This window comes from Myotis brandtii, unplaced genomic scaffold, assembly GCF_000412655.1.
Source record: "Myotis brandtii unplaced genomic scaffold, ASM41265v1 scaffold17, whole genome shotgun sequence".
Taxonomy (NCBI): domain Eukaryota; kingdom Metazoa; phylum Chordata; class Mammalia; order Chiroptera; family Vespertilionidae; genus Myotis; species Myotis brandtii.
This window is the reverse complement of record NW_005356259.1, coordinates 1,325-20,964: the sequence shown is the minus strand read 5'-3', so window position 1 is coordinate 20,964 and position 19,640 is coordinate 1,325. Positions and strand designations below refer to the sequence as shown.

Genomic DNA, 19,640 nt, shown 5'->3' with positions numbered 1-19,640 from the left:
ATCTCTCTCTCTCTCTCTCTCTCTCTCTCTCTCTCTTCCTTCCTCTCTGAAATTCAATAAAAATAAAAATATTTTTAAATGATCTTTAAAAAATAATTCAATAAAGCTTTGATAAAGAATGTTAGGTCACTGACAACAGTCAGCCCACAATCACAACATAAAACACATTCACTGTACAAACATGGTATATCTTAAATGTAATATTTTTATCCTTTACATAAAAAGGGACACTGGGAGATCTACCAATGGCAACAATGCCTTTTATGAAGCAATTAAATGGTGCCACAGAGTTTAAGGAAAGGAGTACAGCATTGGTAGTTAAGAGCTCAAACGTTGGAAACAGATTTTGATAGATATACCAGGTATGTCACTTCAGGACCACCACTCTACTAGAATATAAACTCCATAAAAGGCAGAGGGGTTTCCATTTTATCCAGTGATATATTTTCAATATCTGAAATAACACATAGCACATGCAGTAGGCATTCAATAAATACTGGTTGAATGAATATGGTAAAACCTCGATATAACGGACTAATGTGGGCAAGTGGGTGTTCATTAAAGCCAAAAGTTCATTATATAATAAAGTAGATTTTCCAAATGTGTATGTTAAAAAGTTGACAAATTAGTTAGTTTACCTGTTGTTACTTATGCAGACAAATTTTTTTTATGTATTTAAAGTTAAGTATTTATAAAACTTTGATTTCACAGAAAAGTTTTTATACGTATTATCGTAATTTTGAATTTATACTGAATAGTTCTAGTAATGCATGCATTCACCAGTCACTGTGAGTAAACAAAAACACATTGCTGGGGCATGGCTTAGTGCACATCCAAGGACATTGGCCAGCAAGCATTAAATTGTTGTAGAGCCCAGCCAGTGTGGCTCAGTGGTTGAGCTTTGATCCATGAACCAAGAGGTCACTGGTTCAAGTCCCTCAGGGCACATGCACTGATTGCAGACTCGATCCCCAGCAGGGGGCATGCAAGGGGCATTCTCTCTCATTGATGTTTCTCTCCTCTCTCTCTCTCTCTCTCTCTCTCTCTCAACCTATTTAAAAAAACTGCGGAAAGTCATGCCATGTGACAATAGAACCAATTACCTTGTGTGATGCAGTGTGATCACGTGCTAATCATTACCTGAACACTCTTAAATTTAAATACGTAGACTATATAGTTGTAGATACGTAATATTTATTTATGTCAGCGAAATTACTAGTGTTTTTTCCAACATATGGCTTATTCACTAATATTTGTTAAAAATAACAGTGAATTCATAACAAAAAAAAATAACCTGGTAATTTAAATGTAAGCAAATCTTGGTTAAAAGGATTTCAAAATTAACAGGGTATCGGTTTTCACATATGACATATGGACCAGAAATTTTATGCCTTAAATCCGAAGTCCATTAAATCAAGGTCAGCAAAATCCAGGGTTTTCTGTAAATTTACTTAAGTCTTAAGGTAAGAAAATAATGAGGATTTTTCTGACTATTTTATGGAAAATGCAGATGAGCCAAAACAAGAAAGCTGAGAGGAGACTAGTTTCTCTTAGGGATGATCATGATCATGAGGAGACTAGTTTCTCTTACATGATCATCGTCATCATCAGTTTTGAGCTTAGTTCTAACAATTTTTAAAAAATATATTTTGACTGATTTCAGAGAGAAAGGTAGAGGGAGAGAGAGATAGAAACATCAATAATAATAAGAGAGAAACATTGATCGGCTGCCTCCTACATGCCCTCTATCAGGAATCAAGCCTGCAACTTGGCATGTGTCCTGACTGGAAATCGAATTGTGCCCTACCTGGTTCATAGGTCGACACTCAACCACTGAGCCACACCAGCCAAGCAATGCTTAGTTTCAGAAAAGAACATACCTTAAGCTTATCAAACACAAAACTACAACTCATTCACTCATTTTTATATGAGGTTTCTAACAAACTGCAAGTCTTAATGTATATCAAAACCTAATTGTTTCATAAATTTAATTATAAATAAAAGATTTTATTAAATACTAGAGATCCAGGGCACAAAAATTTGTGCACTCGTATTCCCATCCTCCCACAGCCATATCAAAATTATAACTAAACTACAGAACAACCGTCATTCAGAGCTGCCTGATGTCTAACTGAATGGAAACTCTACAACTAGCAATTAAAAGAAGCCACATGGAGACTGGTAGGAAGGGAGGAGACGGTGAGGGGTGGGAGGTGGGGGGGGATGGGCTTGTCCCACACCCACAGTGAGAGGGATAGCTCAGCTGCAGAGGTCCCCGCTGAGGAGCAAGGGGTCTCTCTGCCAGGAAGACAAGTCTCCATAATTTCTGTCTATAAAAACCAACAGGGATTGTGTATGAATGAGGAGACTGCTGGAGTTCCAGGCAGTTTGTTAAAAGGCCCACACTCGAACTTGCTTGAATTCACTCCCTCTGAGCTCCAGTGCTGGGACAGCAGCTTAAATGGTATTAGGGACATATATGGAGAGGAACCGAATCAGCTTTCTACCAGACAAAGGTGTTAGCAGAGACCACTGTTCCTTTTCTGAGCCCTCCCCCAACAAAGCCATTATATGAGTCTCCATCAACCAGGCTCACACTGCTTGTTCTTCCCTGGTGATTTCCTGAGACCCTGCCTTACCCAACATGCTGACCAGCCCAAGCAGTTTCCAATGGCTTTCCCATACAAATCACCTGTCCTTGATCACACTTCAAATGTTCCTAATAATTCTCAACAAGTAGCATCTGGCCTCACAGTGACCTATACCTCTCACTAAGCGGCCCCAGGCCCAACATTAGCAGCAGCAGGCCTTGGTTCACAGTTTGGCCTTGCCTGGGCACCTCCAAGTACAGCACAAGTAGCAGCCATGTGCAGCTCACTTTGTACTTCATGCCAGGGGCCCCAGGCAGAACACAGGTGGTGGCTGGCCTTGGCTAGTACTTCCTAGAAGGACCCAGTCAGCACACCCAGTATACAGTTTTAGATCATGTCAAAGCATCACCCAACCACCTCCACATCTACACACTCAAGGGGCGGACACAGCAGGCAACCGGAGCCTTTTTGAAATAAGTTCTGCTCTGTGGGTGGACCCACAGATGATCCTCCATGGTGGTAGCCAGTCCTTGCAGCTTTAAAATTTTAAATTAATACAATCCATTTTGAGATAAACCCACCACAAACTATACTTTCTCAACCTCTCATCATCATCTATAGTAATAAAAGCGTAATATGTTAATTAGACAGGACAGCCAAACGACCTTCCAGAAGTCCTTCCAGACGAAGCTGGGGCTGTGAGGGCCGAGGCAAGCCGCCACGGCTGTGAGGGCCAAGCACCTTGCACGAATTTCGTGCATCGGGCCTCTAGTTATATTTATAAAACTATGGGTAAAGCCAACACCTCATTGGAAGGATAGTGGGTTTATACTCTGCACTGCACAAACTCAAAGCATTATAATTGATATTTGTGCCTGATTTTTTAAAAGTTAAAGCAAAAAATAACTTCTAATACTAGGATTTTTATACACCTAAATTTAGCACAGTCTGAAAAAAGCAATCATTACTCACTGCCAAAAACTTAACTTTTTATACAATATCTTTCCAGCATTACAAACACAAGTTGAATATATTCCCAATGATGTATCTAAGCAATGTATTTAAGCATTATAAATTGAAATGTGTTGAAGCATGATTTGTGAAAGATATTACATTGTCTTAGTAAAAAATATAGAATAATCTTTACAGCATGACTATGTAATTGAAATATCAAACAGAAAATTTCAAAAAAACATGTAATACACATCCTTCAGATATTATTTTGCCGTAACTACTTTCACAGCATACCACCAAGACTAAATAGAATCTTGATATTTGAAATGAATATAAAGACCTTTTGAACCTACAAAGTTACAAATACTACTAAACACATCCACTTCAGAAAAATTACTGTGTGCCAATTGGGAAAAACACACACAAATCCTCATTAAAATCCAGGTGCCAGGTAATTCTATGCCCACTCAACAGCTATTCAAAGTTTTGCCTGAAAAATTATCAAATGCTTCATCACAGACCTTGCAGCTTTTTAATAGTCAAAACCGTGAATGTTAAACCCTTGAATGTCAAGAGTCTAAATGTTTCAGGAACAAATGAAGAAATGAATTCAATAATCTTCTAGGCATAATGTCAACATGGAATTTGTCACCTAAAAAACAGCATTTCTCCTAGATATTTCTCCTAGGGAAATGAAAACTTAAGTTCACATACAAACTTGTACACAAATGTTTATAGTAGTTCTATTCATAATCACCAAAAACTGAAAATGCATATTTCCTTCAATCAGTGAATCAAAAAACAAATAGTGGTACAACCACACAATGGTATTCCAACAAACACAAAGTAACAAACTACGGTATATACAAAAACCTTGATAATTTTCAAAGGTATTACGCTGAGTACAAGAAATCAGTCTCAAAAGGTAACATATAATTCCATTTATATGACATTCTCCAAAAGACAAAACAACAGTAATGCAGAACCAATTGGGTGGTTGCCAGGGTTAGGAGTAGGGGAGGGGAGGTAGGTAGGCATTATTATGGAAGGAGATCATGAGGGTGATTGAGCTATTCTGTACCATGACTGTGAGGAGGTTACATGAATCTATACACAGGTTAAAATTCACAGGCTATATTTTAAAAAGGCCAATTATACTATATGATAGTTTTAAATATAAACAGCATTTCTAAGAAATCAACCAATTTTACTCACCCACTTTGAAAAGTGTGACAATGTTGTAAACAATTATTAAATAAGTTTTCTCAATAATATTTATTAATGGTGATAACGTAACAAAAGACAACAAATCAAGTGACTGAAAAATCCTTTAAAACTCTACTAACTTTGTAATCAAAAGGACTTACCAAGTTCATTGAGACTCTGGGCAGCTTTTGTTATCTCTCTACTACCCCCTTGCAGTTGTCCTTGGAGTCTCTTACTGAGATGCAAGATGCGAATTATTCTCCGAAGCAAATCACAGGCAACCTGTACAAATACCATAATGTTCAATAAGTAGGTAAATCTGGCCCTAGCTGGTATGGGTCAGTGGATAGAGCATTGGCCCTCGGACTGAAGGGTCCCTGGTTTGTTTCTGGTCAAGGGCATGTATGTACCTTAGCTGCATGCTTGATCCCCAGCCCCATTTGGGGCGCATGCGGGAGGCAACCAATCAATGTGTCTCTCTCACATAGGTATTTCTCTGTCTCTCCTCCTCCCTATACTCTCTAAAAAATATCCTCAGGTAAGGATTAACAACAACAACAAAAAAGTAGGTAAACCTGTCCATTATTTCCAGATGCTACAGATTCGTTGTCTTTTTTGTTTTTCCACCACTCAGTAACCTAAATAATCACAACTTTTAAAAATCATCATTTCAAAAACTCCAATTTATCCCCAATGGAGAGAACTTGGGATTGAGGTGCAATGAAACCCAGGGACTCTTCTCTAGGCCAGTGGTCCTCACATATCCCCAATGGAGAGAACTTGGGATTGAGGTGCAATGGGACTCTTCTCTAGGCCAGTGGTCCTCACTCTTGACTTCATATTAAATTCAGTGGGTAGGTTCAAAAAGCTCCAATGCCAGGCCTTAGCCCTGACCAATTAAATCAGAACCTCTAGCAGTGAGAACTAAGCATCATATATATTTTTTTAATATCCTAAATGGTGCTAATGCACAGCCAAAGCTGACAATCACTGTCTAGGACTGCCCAGCTTCCTACCATGGCCTCTTATTATTTCCAATCCTGGTTTCTTTTTTCTACGTCCCTAGGGGAACAGACTTAAAACTTCTCCCAATTTTACTAGACCTTAAAGAATAAGTATGCCCTACTTGAATTTTCCTAATTTTTTATCACTAATAATTATCCGAGAAAGTTCTTTTTTAAAAACTACCACATATGTCCTCCTATTACCTTTTCATTATCAGATCCAACACTGGTTCTTTACCTATCCGAAAGACTATGACATGAAATAAAGACTGATGTATTTCAGGGCACTTTACTACAGAAGCAGGACCCAGGACAATTGCCTCGGGGAGAGTGGGGAGAAGGGAGACTGCTGAAATGATATATACTAGTATGTAATGACCTTCAGCGTCAGCAGTGATAATGAAGAGAAGAGAGACAGTCTGTGCTGTTGCTGCATTACCACCATCTTTGAATGGCCCTGAGGCTGGTTGAAAAGCAAGGACATCTCCCATCTAAAGAGGAAAATCCTAAATGGTGGCAATGAAAATTAAAAGCACTGAGAGCACAGGGTCCCTGAGGCTCCAGCTATAAACATTTTGTTTTTCTGAGTGAAATACACACATACCAGAGCCACACAGCCACATTCATGCACCCATAACATACACACACACGACATATACAAACCTAAATCAAATATGCGTTTATAAACATATATAAGTCAAAGGCAACAAGGTATTAAACATATTTGCCTGACTGCATTTATGAGTAACTATAGTCTGAAGTGCTTAAAATAATAAAGTCAATGACAAATAAGAATTTCCCCCCTAGAAAGTGGAAGACTTGGGCATCTTTATCTTTTAATTACTACATTTTATTTACTTTTTGAATAGATAATATAAGCATATGATTCAAAATTCAAAAGATAATGTCACCCTCATATCTCTATGTCCCAAATATGAACTTACCCAAAATAACCACTATTATCAGTTCTTGCTTGTCAGATTGAATTTTTAGATAGACCATCTCGCAAGTAGAATCCCTAGCAATCACTCCTCTGGGATTCTAAATACATCATGAGGAGAAATACAGATCTTACTTTAGTCTAGTCAGAATTATCCTGCTAGAATTTCCCAGTACCTACCCAATAAAGGATGTAGCCTCAAACATTAAATTTTTGAGCTTATTTCTAATGCTTTTACTTTTAACCATATTAATCTGTCACCAAGTCTTATTGACAATTTTTCTGCTGCATAACATAATTGTTGCTTTACTTCTATTCCTACTATCTTCACCCTAATCCAAATCTTTATCACCTTCACCTTAATACTGTGGTCTCCTGGACAGTTTTCTGAAATCCATCCTGCCAGATTTATTGTCTTAGAAATAGTTTTCAGCACTCCAGCCCCATTTTTAATAAACTTCACTGGCTTATTATGTTGAATATTCTCAGAATAGCATTTAATAAAATCCTCAGTCAACAAGTCTTAGATAATCTGTAATGCATCACCTTTCACCATTTCCTAATATAGTTGCCTCCACTCCAATCAATTTTTCCTTCCTTATTTTTTATTTTAGAATTTATTATCAAATATAACACAAACATATTATTCAGTACTAAAAATAAATGAGCTATCAAACTATGAAAAGACATACAGGAACCTTAAATGCATATTACTAAGTGAAAGAAGCCAATCTGAAAAGGCTACATACTCTATGATTCCAATTATATGACATTCTAGAAAAGCCAAAACAATGGAAACAGTAAAAAGATCAGTGGTTGCCAGGTGTTGGAGAATGAATAAGCAGAGAACAGGTTTTTAGGGCACTGAAAATACTCTGTATGACACTATAATGATGGATACATATCATTATACAGTTGTTCAACCCCATAGAATGTACATACACCAAAAGTGAACCCTAATGTAAACTATGGATTTTAAGTCATTCAATTGTAACAAAGGTACCACTCTAGTGGGGGGGATGTTGATTAAGGAGGCTATGCATGATGGATGCAAGGGATATATGGGAATTCTCTGTATTTTCCTCTCAAGTATACTGTGGACCTAAAATTAGTCTTAAAAATAGTCTTTAAAAATATATAGATAGATATAAATACTACATAGAAAATCATATACAGAAATCACAGCTAAATAAACTTGGAACCACCACGCAAATCAGTAGAAAGAACCATGTCAGCCACTACAGAAGCCCTCCAAGTAACCCTCTGCCAATCACAAAACCCTCCATCCATCCCCCTCTACTCCTCATCCCAACCAAAAGAAACTATACTGCCTTTTGTGGTAATCACTTCCTTACTTTTATTTATGATTTTATTACCGAAATGTATATACATAAATGCTATAGGTTAATTTTCTTTTAAATGTATATAAATTCCCTAGACATCTTTTTTTTTTCTTTGCAATCTGTCCTATAGTTTCCCACAGACTGAATTTTCTTGATAGCATCTCCATAGTGTAATGTACCATGTTCCACTATCTTCTACACTTCCTATACATTAGTAGTTGTATGTAGGCAGTTTCATTAGGTTCGGGTTTAATATTTTTGGTAAGATCATTCATTAGGTGGTAGAATACTTACAACACATGTATGATTTTCTCTCTTTTAGTGCTGTTAGCAACCACTGAAACAATGTCAAAATCCAATAAAATGATGACTGCAAAATGCTGATACTGCAATTCTATCATTTTGTCTTTATTGTGTAGCATACAAAATTTCTCTACTAAAAAAAAAACACACAACTTTACCCCATCTACTATTTGTTTAGCCAGTGGTAATAATCATACAGAAAAGTAAGGATAAATACTTGATTCTTTTGCATGGTTTATCAGTTTTTAGAATTAAAAACTGCTTTCCTAATATCCACCAAAGATGAACAATTAGTTGGTTTTGTTTCAGCTATCATTATGAACTCAAAGATTTAAGCATAATAAAGGATGCCAATCCATTGTAGCTCTTATCCATATAGATGCTCACACTGTCCCACTTTTGGACCGTTTGAGCCTCTGAAGGTGATCAAACGTACAGATCTTGTGAGAGACTGAGAGGTTTCCTGGGACACAGAACTTTCAATTCTAAAACTTGGAGAGTTGGTCATCCTAGAGCAGAGGTGGGGAACATCCAGCCGGAAATCATTTGGTCTGGCCCTGTCAAGGCATTAGGGGTGAGTTAATTAAATGGCTGACCAAATATAGCAGGCTAATTTTTAAGCTGATAATTTTGTATGGCCTCGAATGATGTTATAAGTATCCAAATGGCCCTTGGCAGAAAAAAAGATTCCCCGCCCCTACCCTAGAGCCTAGTCAAGTTGCTGAATTCTCTTTTTTTTTTTCTTCTGAATTGGGTTTTTTGTTTTTAAAACATTTTTTTTTTAAACACTGATTTGAGAGAGAGAGAGGGAGAGGGAGAAACATCGATGTGAGAGCACAAAATTGATGGGCTGCCTCCTGTATGCCCCCAACCAGTGACTGAGCCTGCAACCTGGACACATGCCCTGACCAGGAATCCAACCAGCAACCTTTCGGTTATTGGGAGGACGCCCAACCAACTGAGCCACACTGACCAGGATGGCTGCTGAATCCTTTTGTCATGATCTCTAGTTAGTAGTTGGTGGTATAAAAATATTCCAGGACTATATTTTATATAGTCCATGTCCCAGACCTGGAATGAATGATTTATCAAAGGAGCCCTGGTTCCTTTTAAAAATCAACAGCATGTCAAGACCACATTCTGGGAATATAGATTTTCATTCCTGGGACTTTTCAATAGATATACATAGGAAATGTTAGAATTAAAATACGACATCAATATTCATTTTCTTTATTCCACAATACACATAAAAATTCTCAGATTAACATTATACATATACATTTATACAAAAATAGTATATACATCTATAATGTACATACCATTTTAAGATAAAATGAGTTCATACTGATACTTTTGATTAAAAATCAAGAACACAGGTTGTGTGTTTAATCTTCCAATGTATTTCTTCTACACAGGGACTCTTTACTCTCAAGACAGGAAATAACAGAATTAGAATAATTTAAAATTATTCCTTAGCTTTGTTTCACAATGCACAGAAAACATTATCTTAATACAAAACCAACACTACAAAAATATAATTACTGAAGATAGTTTTTAAAAATTGTTTTGTGCCCTGGCCGGGTAGCTCAGTTGGTTAGAGCAGCAGTTGCCAACCAGTGGTCCGCGGACCACCGGTGGTCCATGAGGTCCAAAAAGTTGGCGACTACTGGGTTAGAGCATTGCCCCTGATATGCTAAGGTTCCAAGTTTGATTCCAGGTCAGGGCACATACAAGAATCAACCAAAAATGGATAAATAAGTGAAACAACAAATTGATGTTTCTTTTTCTCTCTCTTCCTCTCCCTCTCTATAAAAATTGTTTTGCACTTGCTCTCCCCACATTTTTCTATAATTAGATTTTATTACTTTGCCAAAATATACAGCTAATTAAGTAAGTCAGAGAAAAACAAATACTATAAGATTTCACTTATATGTGGAATCTGAAGAGCGATATAAATGAACAAACAAAACAGAAAGAGACTCAAAGAGAATAGACTGATAGTTGCCAGAAGGAAAGTGGGTTGAAGGACTGGGTGAAAAAGGTGAATGGATTAAGAAGTACAAATTGCTAGTTACAAAATAAAGTACAGCACAGAGAATATAGTCAATAATATTGTAATAACTATGTATGGTGCCAGGTGGGTAGAGGGGAACACTTTGTAAAGTAGATGACGGTCTAACTACTATGATGTACACCTGAAACTAATACAAATTAATATTGAATGTAAACTGTAATTAAAAAATAAAATTTTAAAAAATACAGCTATTACATACTATACTCTCCTATATATCAGTCACTTAATCCTAATATTAATGTGCATCACTAGTCTTACTTTGATGTTACTCTAGTCATTTTGGTTGTCTCAAGCCATTATCAGATTCCAAGGAAAAGCTCATAGGAACCACCGACACATAGGAACCTGCATCCTTATATGTAGATAGCAATCTCTATACGTACTTAAAAATCAGTTTGGCTGGTATATCAATTTCTATTGCTGCACAAGAAACCAACCCAAAACTTAGTGGCTTAAAATGACCTGTTATTTTTCATAATTCTGTAAGTCAGGTATTTAGGCAGGGTTGAACTGCCCCATGTGGTATGACCTGGGATTACTCACTATGCTGCACTCGGTTAACAAGGCTCACCTGGATGACATAAGAAGGCTTCACTCATAGGTCTGGTGCCTCAGTGCTTCTCTACCTGTCATCTCCATGTGGCTAGCTTAGGCTTCCTCACAGCATGATGGTGTCAAGGTATTTAGATTTCTTACATGGACAGTGGCCTTTCCAAAACTGAAACAAAAGTTGCTGTGCTCCTTGAAGGGTAGGCTGAAAACTAGCACAGCATCACTTTCACCGGCATGAGTTCCTTGGTTTTGCTATCCTAGTAGCTCTATATGATTTACAATGTTTAGGGACAGTGGCATTTTATGCTGCTGTTGTCATCCTCCCTCTTTATTCCTTCCTAGTACATTCACTTGTTTGGTGGACAGGTATAAAGCCAGTATAATGAGTCATCATTCCATATTAATAATACAGACAAAATTATTTGATATCATATCAATTGAAAACTAAAAAGACTCCTACAAAAGTATAAAACGAAAACCATGTACATATAAAACATATTAAAGAGATAAAAGGTTTTATAGATGATTTCCTCCTTCATTCCAACATTTTCTTAAACATTCTTACTTATATAATTTCAAAGTTAAAAAAGTAAATAAAACACTTTTAATTGAAAAGCTAATGTATATTTATAACCTAAAATATTTAGAGATGAAATGTAGTTAAAAAAATAATTTAAAATGATAAAAAAAAACTTATATAATAGGTGTGTGAATTATCTCAATATAGTCGCTATATTTTTAAAAACATGATTTAAAGTATTTAAAAACTTACAAGATATTTATCCTCGGGTGAGGATTAAAAAAAAAAACTTATAAGATTTGAAGTTAAAAACTCATTTTCTTATATAATTTTAAGATAAAAATTTAAAAATCCTATGTAAGGAATAATAGACTCCTCAAAATTTGTTTCTGAAAGAATGTTACTAAAATGAGCTAAGATAGAGCTAAGACAGAGATGATTCTTAGGGTGATAATTAAATTCAACTCATGCATTCATGTACATAGATGAACTCAAAAGCTTCTGCTTGAAGAAAGAGTGAAATGGTAATAAAAAGCAAAAAGAATTAAGTTTAAATGTACTTTCTTCCAATTGAGGGCATAATCATAGAGATTTTAAGTTCAAGGCAAAAATAACTTCGTAGCTATTTCTTTCTTGCTTTCAAATGCCACATGTATTTAAATGAAATAGAAGCTCAAAGAATGAAGAGATTAAACAGGAACATTAAAGTTTCCCAGACAAAATGAACAGAATAAAAATGGTTAAAACATAAGCTTTCAAAGAGGCCTCAGACTTCAAAACTGTTTGAAGGGCAACAAATTTCTAAGATAAACATCCCCCCTAAGGTAAGATGTTTATTCCTCAATACAGGAAGAATTAAATACTGGATATAAAGGTACCAAAAAGCACCTAGGCATATTTCGTTTTCCTTTTACTCTCTTCTCTCTTCCTTCCTTTATAATAATTTGACCAAATTCAACTTGATTGTCCCTGTAGTGTAACATTTTTTAGAGTAAGAGCACAGAATTAGGGCTAATAGTTAATAACAATAAAAATAAAAAGTGCTTATCTTAATCACAATCTTAACCTCTCATGCTTACATCACCATAAAAAATAAAAACATCCATAAAAGTAACTCTCACAGCTTCACAGAATCATAGCATTTTAGAGCTAGAAGAAAATTCACAAATACAGCCCACACTTTCATTGTAAAAATGTCCTATACCATCACCACTACAACAAAAATGATAATTATGTGAGGTTAAGAATGTTTTAACTAACCATGTTATTAAATCATTTCACAATATATCCACATGTCAAATCATCAAGTTATACACCTTAAACTTATACAATGTTACATGTCAATTATATCTCAATAAAGATGGGGATAGAAAGACACTAAAGTCTGTTCATCATCATGCAACTAGTGATAAAGAGTAGCAGTCAGAGCTCATAACTCCTAACCTGTGCTCTTCATCTGTACTTTATGAACTCAGATTTGTTGGGGGTTTTTTTGGTGTGTGTGTGTTGTTGTTTTTTAAAGCCTTTATAGATTTTTAGAGGGAGAAGAAGGGGGAGGGATAGAAAGAAACATCGATGAGAGAGAAACATCAATCAGCTGCCTCCTGCATGTTCCCTATGGGGGATTGAGCCCACAACTTGGCATGTGCTCTGATGTGAATCAGACCTTGACCTCCTGGTTCATAGGTTGATGCCCAACCACTTAGTAACACTGGCCAGGCATAGGAGTGTTTATTTATTAGCAGAACTATTCAGCACTGTTAGTCCTTATGTGCATCATAGAATGTTGTTTTGATTATAGATTGTTTAATTTTAGGCAATGAATTAAAATTTAGTAGTTAAATTAAAATTTTAATTTCTGTTCACTTCTCTGCTTTCAACTCCAGATCTTAAACATGTCGGAATCATGTTTCTTTTTTTTCTCCCTTGTTCACTACAGTTTTTTGAAAGTAAGTTTGAAGAATCTTATTTTTGTCACCTACCTACGTATTAGTGATAAAAAAAAAAAATTTGTTTATGCAGGATTTTATAATGTAAGAAAAATTTCAAGTATTCTAAATCATTCCATTTTTATAATTACTAGGGCCCAGTGCACAAATTTGTGCGCCTTGAAAGGAACTGTAGGCCACAAGGCTGCAATGGGCACAGGGGCAGGTCTTGGCTCATCCTCCGTGCTCCCGTCCAGCCCCTCCCGCCACAGCCCCCAGGTCCCGTCTGTCGGCAGCCCCGCTACCGCCACCGTCGCTCCCACATGCTGACGGTGTGGAGCGATTGGGGCCAGTGCCGTCAGCAGGTGCATGCGGCGGCTGCTGCCCCAATTGCCCCTCAGGAGCAGGGGTAGCTAGAGAAGCCCTCAGGGGTGATTGGGGCTGGCAGCCACTGCTCGCACCCGCTGACAGTGCCGAGCAATCGGGACCAGCACCAGGCACCGGCAGCAGTTGAGAGCAGGGCTGTCGCCAGCAGCAGGTGCCAGAGGTGGCTGCCAGCCCAGATTGCCCCTCAGGAGCAGAGAGAGGTAGAGAAGCCCTGAGGGGTGATCTGGGTCGACAGCCGCCACTCGCACCCACTGACATCGCCGAGCAATTGCAGCCAGTGTAGGCGACGGCAGCGGGTGCAAGCAGTGGCTCCAGCGCCAGCAGCAGGTGCACATGCCCAGAGGGACCACGGCGGGCGGGAGCAAAGAATTTTCAGTAACCACCAGAGGCTGGCCTTGGTCTGGCACCCCTGCTCACCTGCTCCACCAACCCACCATGGCCAATATCCACCATGTTCCGCACTCTGCCACCTGCTGCTGACACCCGCCATGTTCCACGCGCACCCCCGGTGGTCAGCGCTCATGATAGCAACCGGTTGTTTGGTTGTTCTGCCGTTCAGTCTATTTGCATATTAGGGTTTTATATATATAAATGTTTAGAGGCTACAAAGCTCATCATTTTATTGGTGAATAAACCAAGGTTCTGAAGTTCCTACAGCCAGTATGCAGCAGCATTAAGACTGTGAAACAGATTTCTTTCTCTAAATTTAGTATTCTTTGCTTTTGATTCTGTAGAATATGTAAAAAAGTAGAAAATATAGTTTCTGTTTTTCGGAAGCTTTTTGTAGGTAAAAAATACACAAAACAAATCTGTCCCAGACGGTGTGGTTCAGCAGTTGAGTGTCAACCCAGTAGAGGGATTGCAGGAGGCAGCCAATCAATTATTCTCTCTCATCACTGATGTTTCTCTCTCTCTCTCTCTCTCTCTCTCTCTCCCTTCCTCTCTGAAAACAATAAAAATATATTAGAAAAGACATGAAAACTGAAAACCTACCTGAAGTCTTGCTAGTTGTGCAGTACGGGATACTATTTTATTATATGGCTCAAAAATTTTTGCTTTCATCCTAAAGGAAAAATAAAGAGAGGAGCGTGATAATAAAATCATCTTCAAAATATCAACAGGTGATAATCCTTCCATTTCAATTATTTACAAAATGAGTAACAGTACCTATCAACAGCTCCCTGTAATGCCCCAATTCTTGTCTGCATCATCTGAAGAACACCTAGGAAAACATAACAGCTTACATTACTTTACAAATTTACAAGGGCTCAAATTGGGTAAAATATTAAATTAAAAGAAATATATATACATATACAAATATATAGAAAAAATTTCAAGTTTTTCTGCCACCATTGTAATCTAAGCAACCAATACCTTTTACCTGCACTATTGTAAAAGCCTCTGTCTCCCCCTCCAATCCTTGTTCTGTTGTAGGCAATTAGACAGACATGGGCACAGCAAGGACAATAGGCCAGATACAGAAGGGAAGGCTCCAGGTGCCTAGCAAGGTACAATCAATTGTAGGGTAAGAACTCGCCCAGGGTGACTTTTCCTCCCCTAGCATATCACTGGTCAGGTTTGGACCCCTTGACCTTTCCTCCCCAGAGATAACATCTAGGCCTCAATTGTATTTCAGCTCCAGGCCCAGATAAGCAACAAAACCAGCCTTGTACCAGATGCATGGAATAATGACCCCCTGCCCTAATTGGTGCTGGCCAATCAATCAGCAGAGACAACAACCCTGAAAGGGCACACCTGGAAAACTGCTGAATATTCTACTGAGATCTTCTCCTGGGAGCACCCCTAAAATCTTCACCCTTAAAACCCTTAGGACAGAGGACCCAGTGCACTCTCCCTTCTGGAAGCACACCAGTGCCTTTCCCTTCCCCGCCCTGCCCCAGGCACTTGAACATTAGCTTCCTCACTCCCAAGCTCCAAGGGCCCTCCCTTCCTTTACCAACATAACTCGTTTCCTAAGCCTATTTCTTCTAGGAATTACTTCTTCTACCTCTGTGATTTACCAACTAAATGTTCTTATACAGTCTGGGTCTTGGCTCTGAATTCTTTCCCAGCCAGAACCCAAGTACCAAGGTTGCTGAACCTGGAATCTAACAAATTCTCAATATTAAAATGAATAAATGAACAAAAATAAACAGGGGGTAACTTTTAATAAAATAGGTTTGATAAATGCATCTCCAAACTACTTATATGGCAAATATTAAACTATATTAGAAAAGACATGGGAGAAAAAGCAGATGAAGTACAAGTTGGGGTAATATTCCTTTTCAAACACATATCACACTTTTCAGCATCTCAAAATAATATCCTAAAGGGGTCAGAATACACATCATGCTAAATGAATACAACTAATTCATACTTTGACTTTTTATGTTCAAATAATCTGGAGAATATTCTTAAGTAATCATCGGAATTCAGAGAAGCCAGCCTCTGTACTCTATGCAACAGGGTGGGAACGACCAGCCTGAGGACTGAATAAGGCCCGTGGTATCATTTGATCCTGCCAAGGCATTAGGAGTGAGCTAATTAAATGTTTGCCCAAATATAGCAGACTAATTTTTAAGTTGATAATTTTGTATGGCCCATGAATAATGTTAAAAATATTCAAATGGCCCTTTGCAGAAAAAAGTTCCCCACCCCTGCTATATAATCATGGAACAAATAGCTATTCTAACTCAATCCAACAGTATATTTTAAATATTGTAATCAGTGAAAAGCATTCTGGGAAAAACAAGCACATTACAGTACTAAACACATATAAGAAAACCACAATTTTTGTTGTGATAATTCATATATACACAAATACATTCATATATGCACTCAGAATCATTGTACTACCATGCCATCCTTATGGATCTTACAGATGAGAAAATCATTTAACGTTTGTTTTTAAAAAAATTACCACTAAAACAGGATATTACTTACTTGCTTCCAGAAACACATACAAAATATTTAGAGATTAAAAAAAAATTAATCTCCAGTAGTAAGTCAATACTTAGAACCTAGTATTTTTGAACATGGTCTGATACACATCCTTAATATTAAAATAGCAGACAAACTATTATTTCTGAAAATACTAAGTTCTTCATCAAGATGTCTTAGAAACAGTGTACAAACTGAGAACAATACCTCTGAGTTTATAAGAAACACTGGGGAAAGCATTAAAGAATATTGCATCACAATAGCATTATCATTCCTCAAGAATTTCATCAACACAGAAAAAGATCACTTAGCTTTCTTTTGATGTGCAGTGATTAATAATAGTAATCACAACACAAGCAATAACATAAAACACTATATTAACATTTCATATTTGTGATATAGTTTAATCAAGAAGGAACAAAAATTCACAAATATTAGTCAAACAAAAATAAGATTTATCAAAATAAAAACCCAATGTATTGTTATTCTACTATACTTTCATTGAAAAGCGTTTCAAAGAAAGCCAAAAATAAGAAAAAATTCAAGCTTACTTCCACTACAAACCACTCTGGTGTTGCTGATGTTTTAGTTGTTTTAATTAACTAACAGTTAATAGAAGTACTAAATGTGTGCCAGAAATTGTTTTAAGCATTTTGCTAACTCATTTAATCCTCAGAATAACACCATGTTCATACATATTAATACTTTTCTCCTATATAGATAAAACGGAGGCACAGAAATATTAAGTAACTTGTCTAAAGTCACACATCTAGTAAATGGCAAAGCAAGAATTGAAACCCAGATAGTTAGCTCAGGGTTCAGCAAAGCTTTATTTAAGATTTATTAAAGCATAGCCAGACACATTCATTTGTATATTTTCTGACTTCTTTCACTCTGCAATGGCAACAGAGACAGTATGGCTTGCAGTCTAAAATATTGACTATCTGACCCTTAACAGAAAAAGGTTGCCAATCCCTGTTCTAGCTCTATATAATCTGTAATAGTTAATGGAAATATACCTTCCAAAGACTCAATCCCAGTTGCTTGTGCCAATAAATCTTCATGTCTTGCAACAACCTGAAAATCAAAAATGAATAATCAGCATATGCTCTAAGTATAAGGTATTTTTCATTGTGATCGCCATGTAACCATACAGGAAGGGCGCAAACATTAACATGGAAAAAAAAATGCAGGTGCTTAAGATACGTTATTAGCAGGAGCACAAACACACTTATAGTTCAACATAGAGGGGAAAAAAAATACAGCCTTTTCACTAGCCCCTCACTTTCCCAATGCGATGTGCAAGTGGAGTTGTGCCAAAACTGAAAAATAAAAAACAGCTAATTCTTGCCATGCTAATATATGCTTTCACTTTAAAGAATGTTTTCAAACATCAGATTCTCTTAGTTCTTGAACTTAAATTCAGCATAATCAAGACCACATAATTCACCCAAACACTGTAGCTCAGTGGTTGAGTGTCAACCTATGAACCCGGAGGTCATGGTTCAATTTCCAGTCAGGGCATATGCCTGGGTTGCTGGCTCAATTCCCAGTAGGGGGCGTGCAGGAGGCAGCCAATCAATGATTCTCTCTCATCATTGATGTTTCTATCTCTCTCTTCCTTCCTCTCTAAAATCAATAAAAACATATTCTAAAAAATAACAAAAATAAAATTTAAAAAATGTTTAAATAAATTTTTAAAAAATAAAAAAATTATAGAATTGTAGTTGAGACAGGAACCTTCAAGATTTTCTACTACAATCTCTTCCTTATTCACTCCCCACTTTAGATAGATTTTTTTTTTTTAAAGCAAGAATCAAAGGCATTAAATGATATCAATGGCAACAGCACAGCTGAGATTAGGAACCATCTCCTAAGTCCCTATATTGTGTTCTATCCACCACAAATTGATCAGCTTTCTGTAATTTCACCAATTGTTATACTTTGTGCTCATAATATGTGAACTGCCAATGTGAACATCCCAATTTTTCTTATTAACATCTGAATGTTCTACTTTCAAATTCCATTTTCTATTATCTTTATCAAAGTCATCTTATTCTTTGCCCACCTATATTCACTGCACATCAGTTAAGGTGGTGAAAACAAAGTATGAATAATATATTTTGAACAGATCAGTATATTAGTTTTTCAACTAACAAAAAGTAGTTTACAAAAAACTTTGCCAAAGTATACTTTGAAAAGTAATCCACACTAATAACTATACATTTGTTTTGTAAATATTCCTTTAGACTAAATAATAAAAGGATTATAAAAATTATAAATTATCACTTTAGGCTGAAAAATTTGCATGATCCAGAAGATGGAATTACCTGTAGGTGTAGTTCTTTATCCAACTGACTGATTCCTTGGGCAAGTTTTGCTAGTTGTTCAGCAATTACAGCTTGATGAATAGATTGGGAAGTATAAGTTTTTACATCAAAGTCTTCATTTAAAAAATCACTATAACACTCTGAAAAAAAAAATAAGAAAAAGTCTTTTTTAAGTACACTGTACTAAACCGCAGATAATAAACAACAGAACAATTATAATCATAATTAACATATTTTGAGGTCTTTCTAAAACTGCTGTAAATATTTTCCTTCTTTAAAATATATATTTATTGATTTCAGAGAGGAAGGGAGAGAGAGAGAGATAGAAACATCAATGATGGGAGAGAGAATCATTGATCGGCTGCCTCCTGTACGCCCCACACTGGATATTGAACCCTGGTTCATAGGTTGATGGCTCAACCACTGAGCCATGCCCGCCAAACTGTAAATATTTTATGTGATAAATGAGGAGGAGGCAACAGCAAAAGAGAGTGGTAATTTTCACTGGCAGCTTACTATGTGCCAGGCATTGATCTAAGCACTTTACAATTATTAACTCATTCAATCT

At 36.8% G+C, this 19,640-nt stretch overlaps 1 protein-coding gene across 1 annotated transcript in view; it reads right to left on the bottom strand.

Moving 5' to 3' along the window:
• COG5 (component of oligomeric golgi complex 5) overlaps positions 1–19,211 on the bottom strand; it is a gene marked incomplete at its 5' end in the record, with an annotated part of 187,590 nt that extends 168,379 nt beyond the window's left edge. The window contains 5 exons of the mRNA XM_005862867.2: positions 4,913–5,033; positions 14,796–14,865; positions 14,970–15,024; positions 17,762–17,819; positions 19,073–19,211. Coding sequence (XP_005862929.2) covers positions 4,913–5,033; positions 14,796–14,865; positions 14,970–15,024; positions 17,762–17,819; positions 19,073–19,211 — 443 coding nt within the window. The remainder of the gene's footprint in view (positions 1–4,912; positions 5,034–14,795; positions 14,866–14,969; positions 15,025–17,761; positions 17,820–19,072) is intronic.
• Positions 19,212–19,640: the final 429 nt, after the last annotated feature.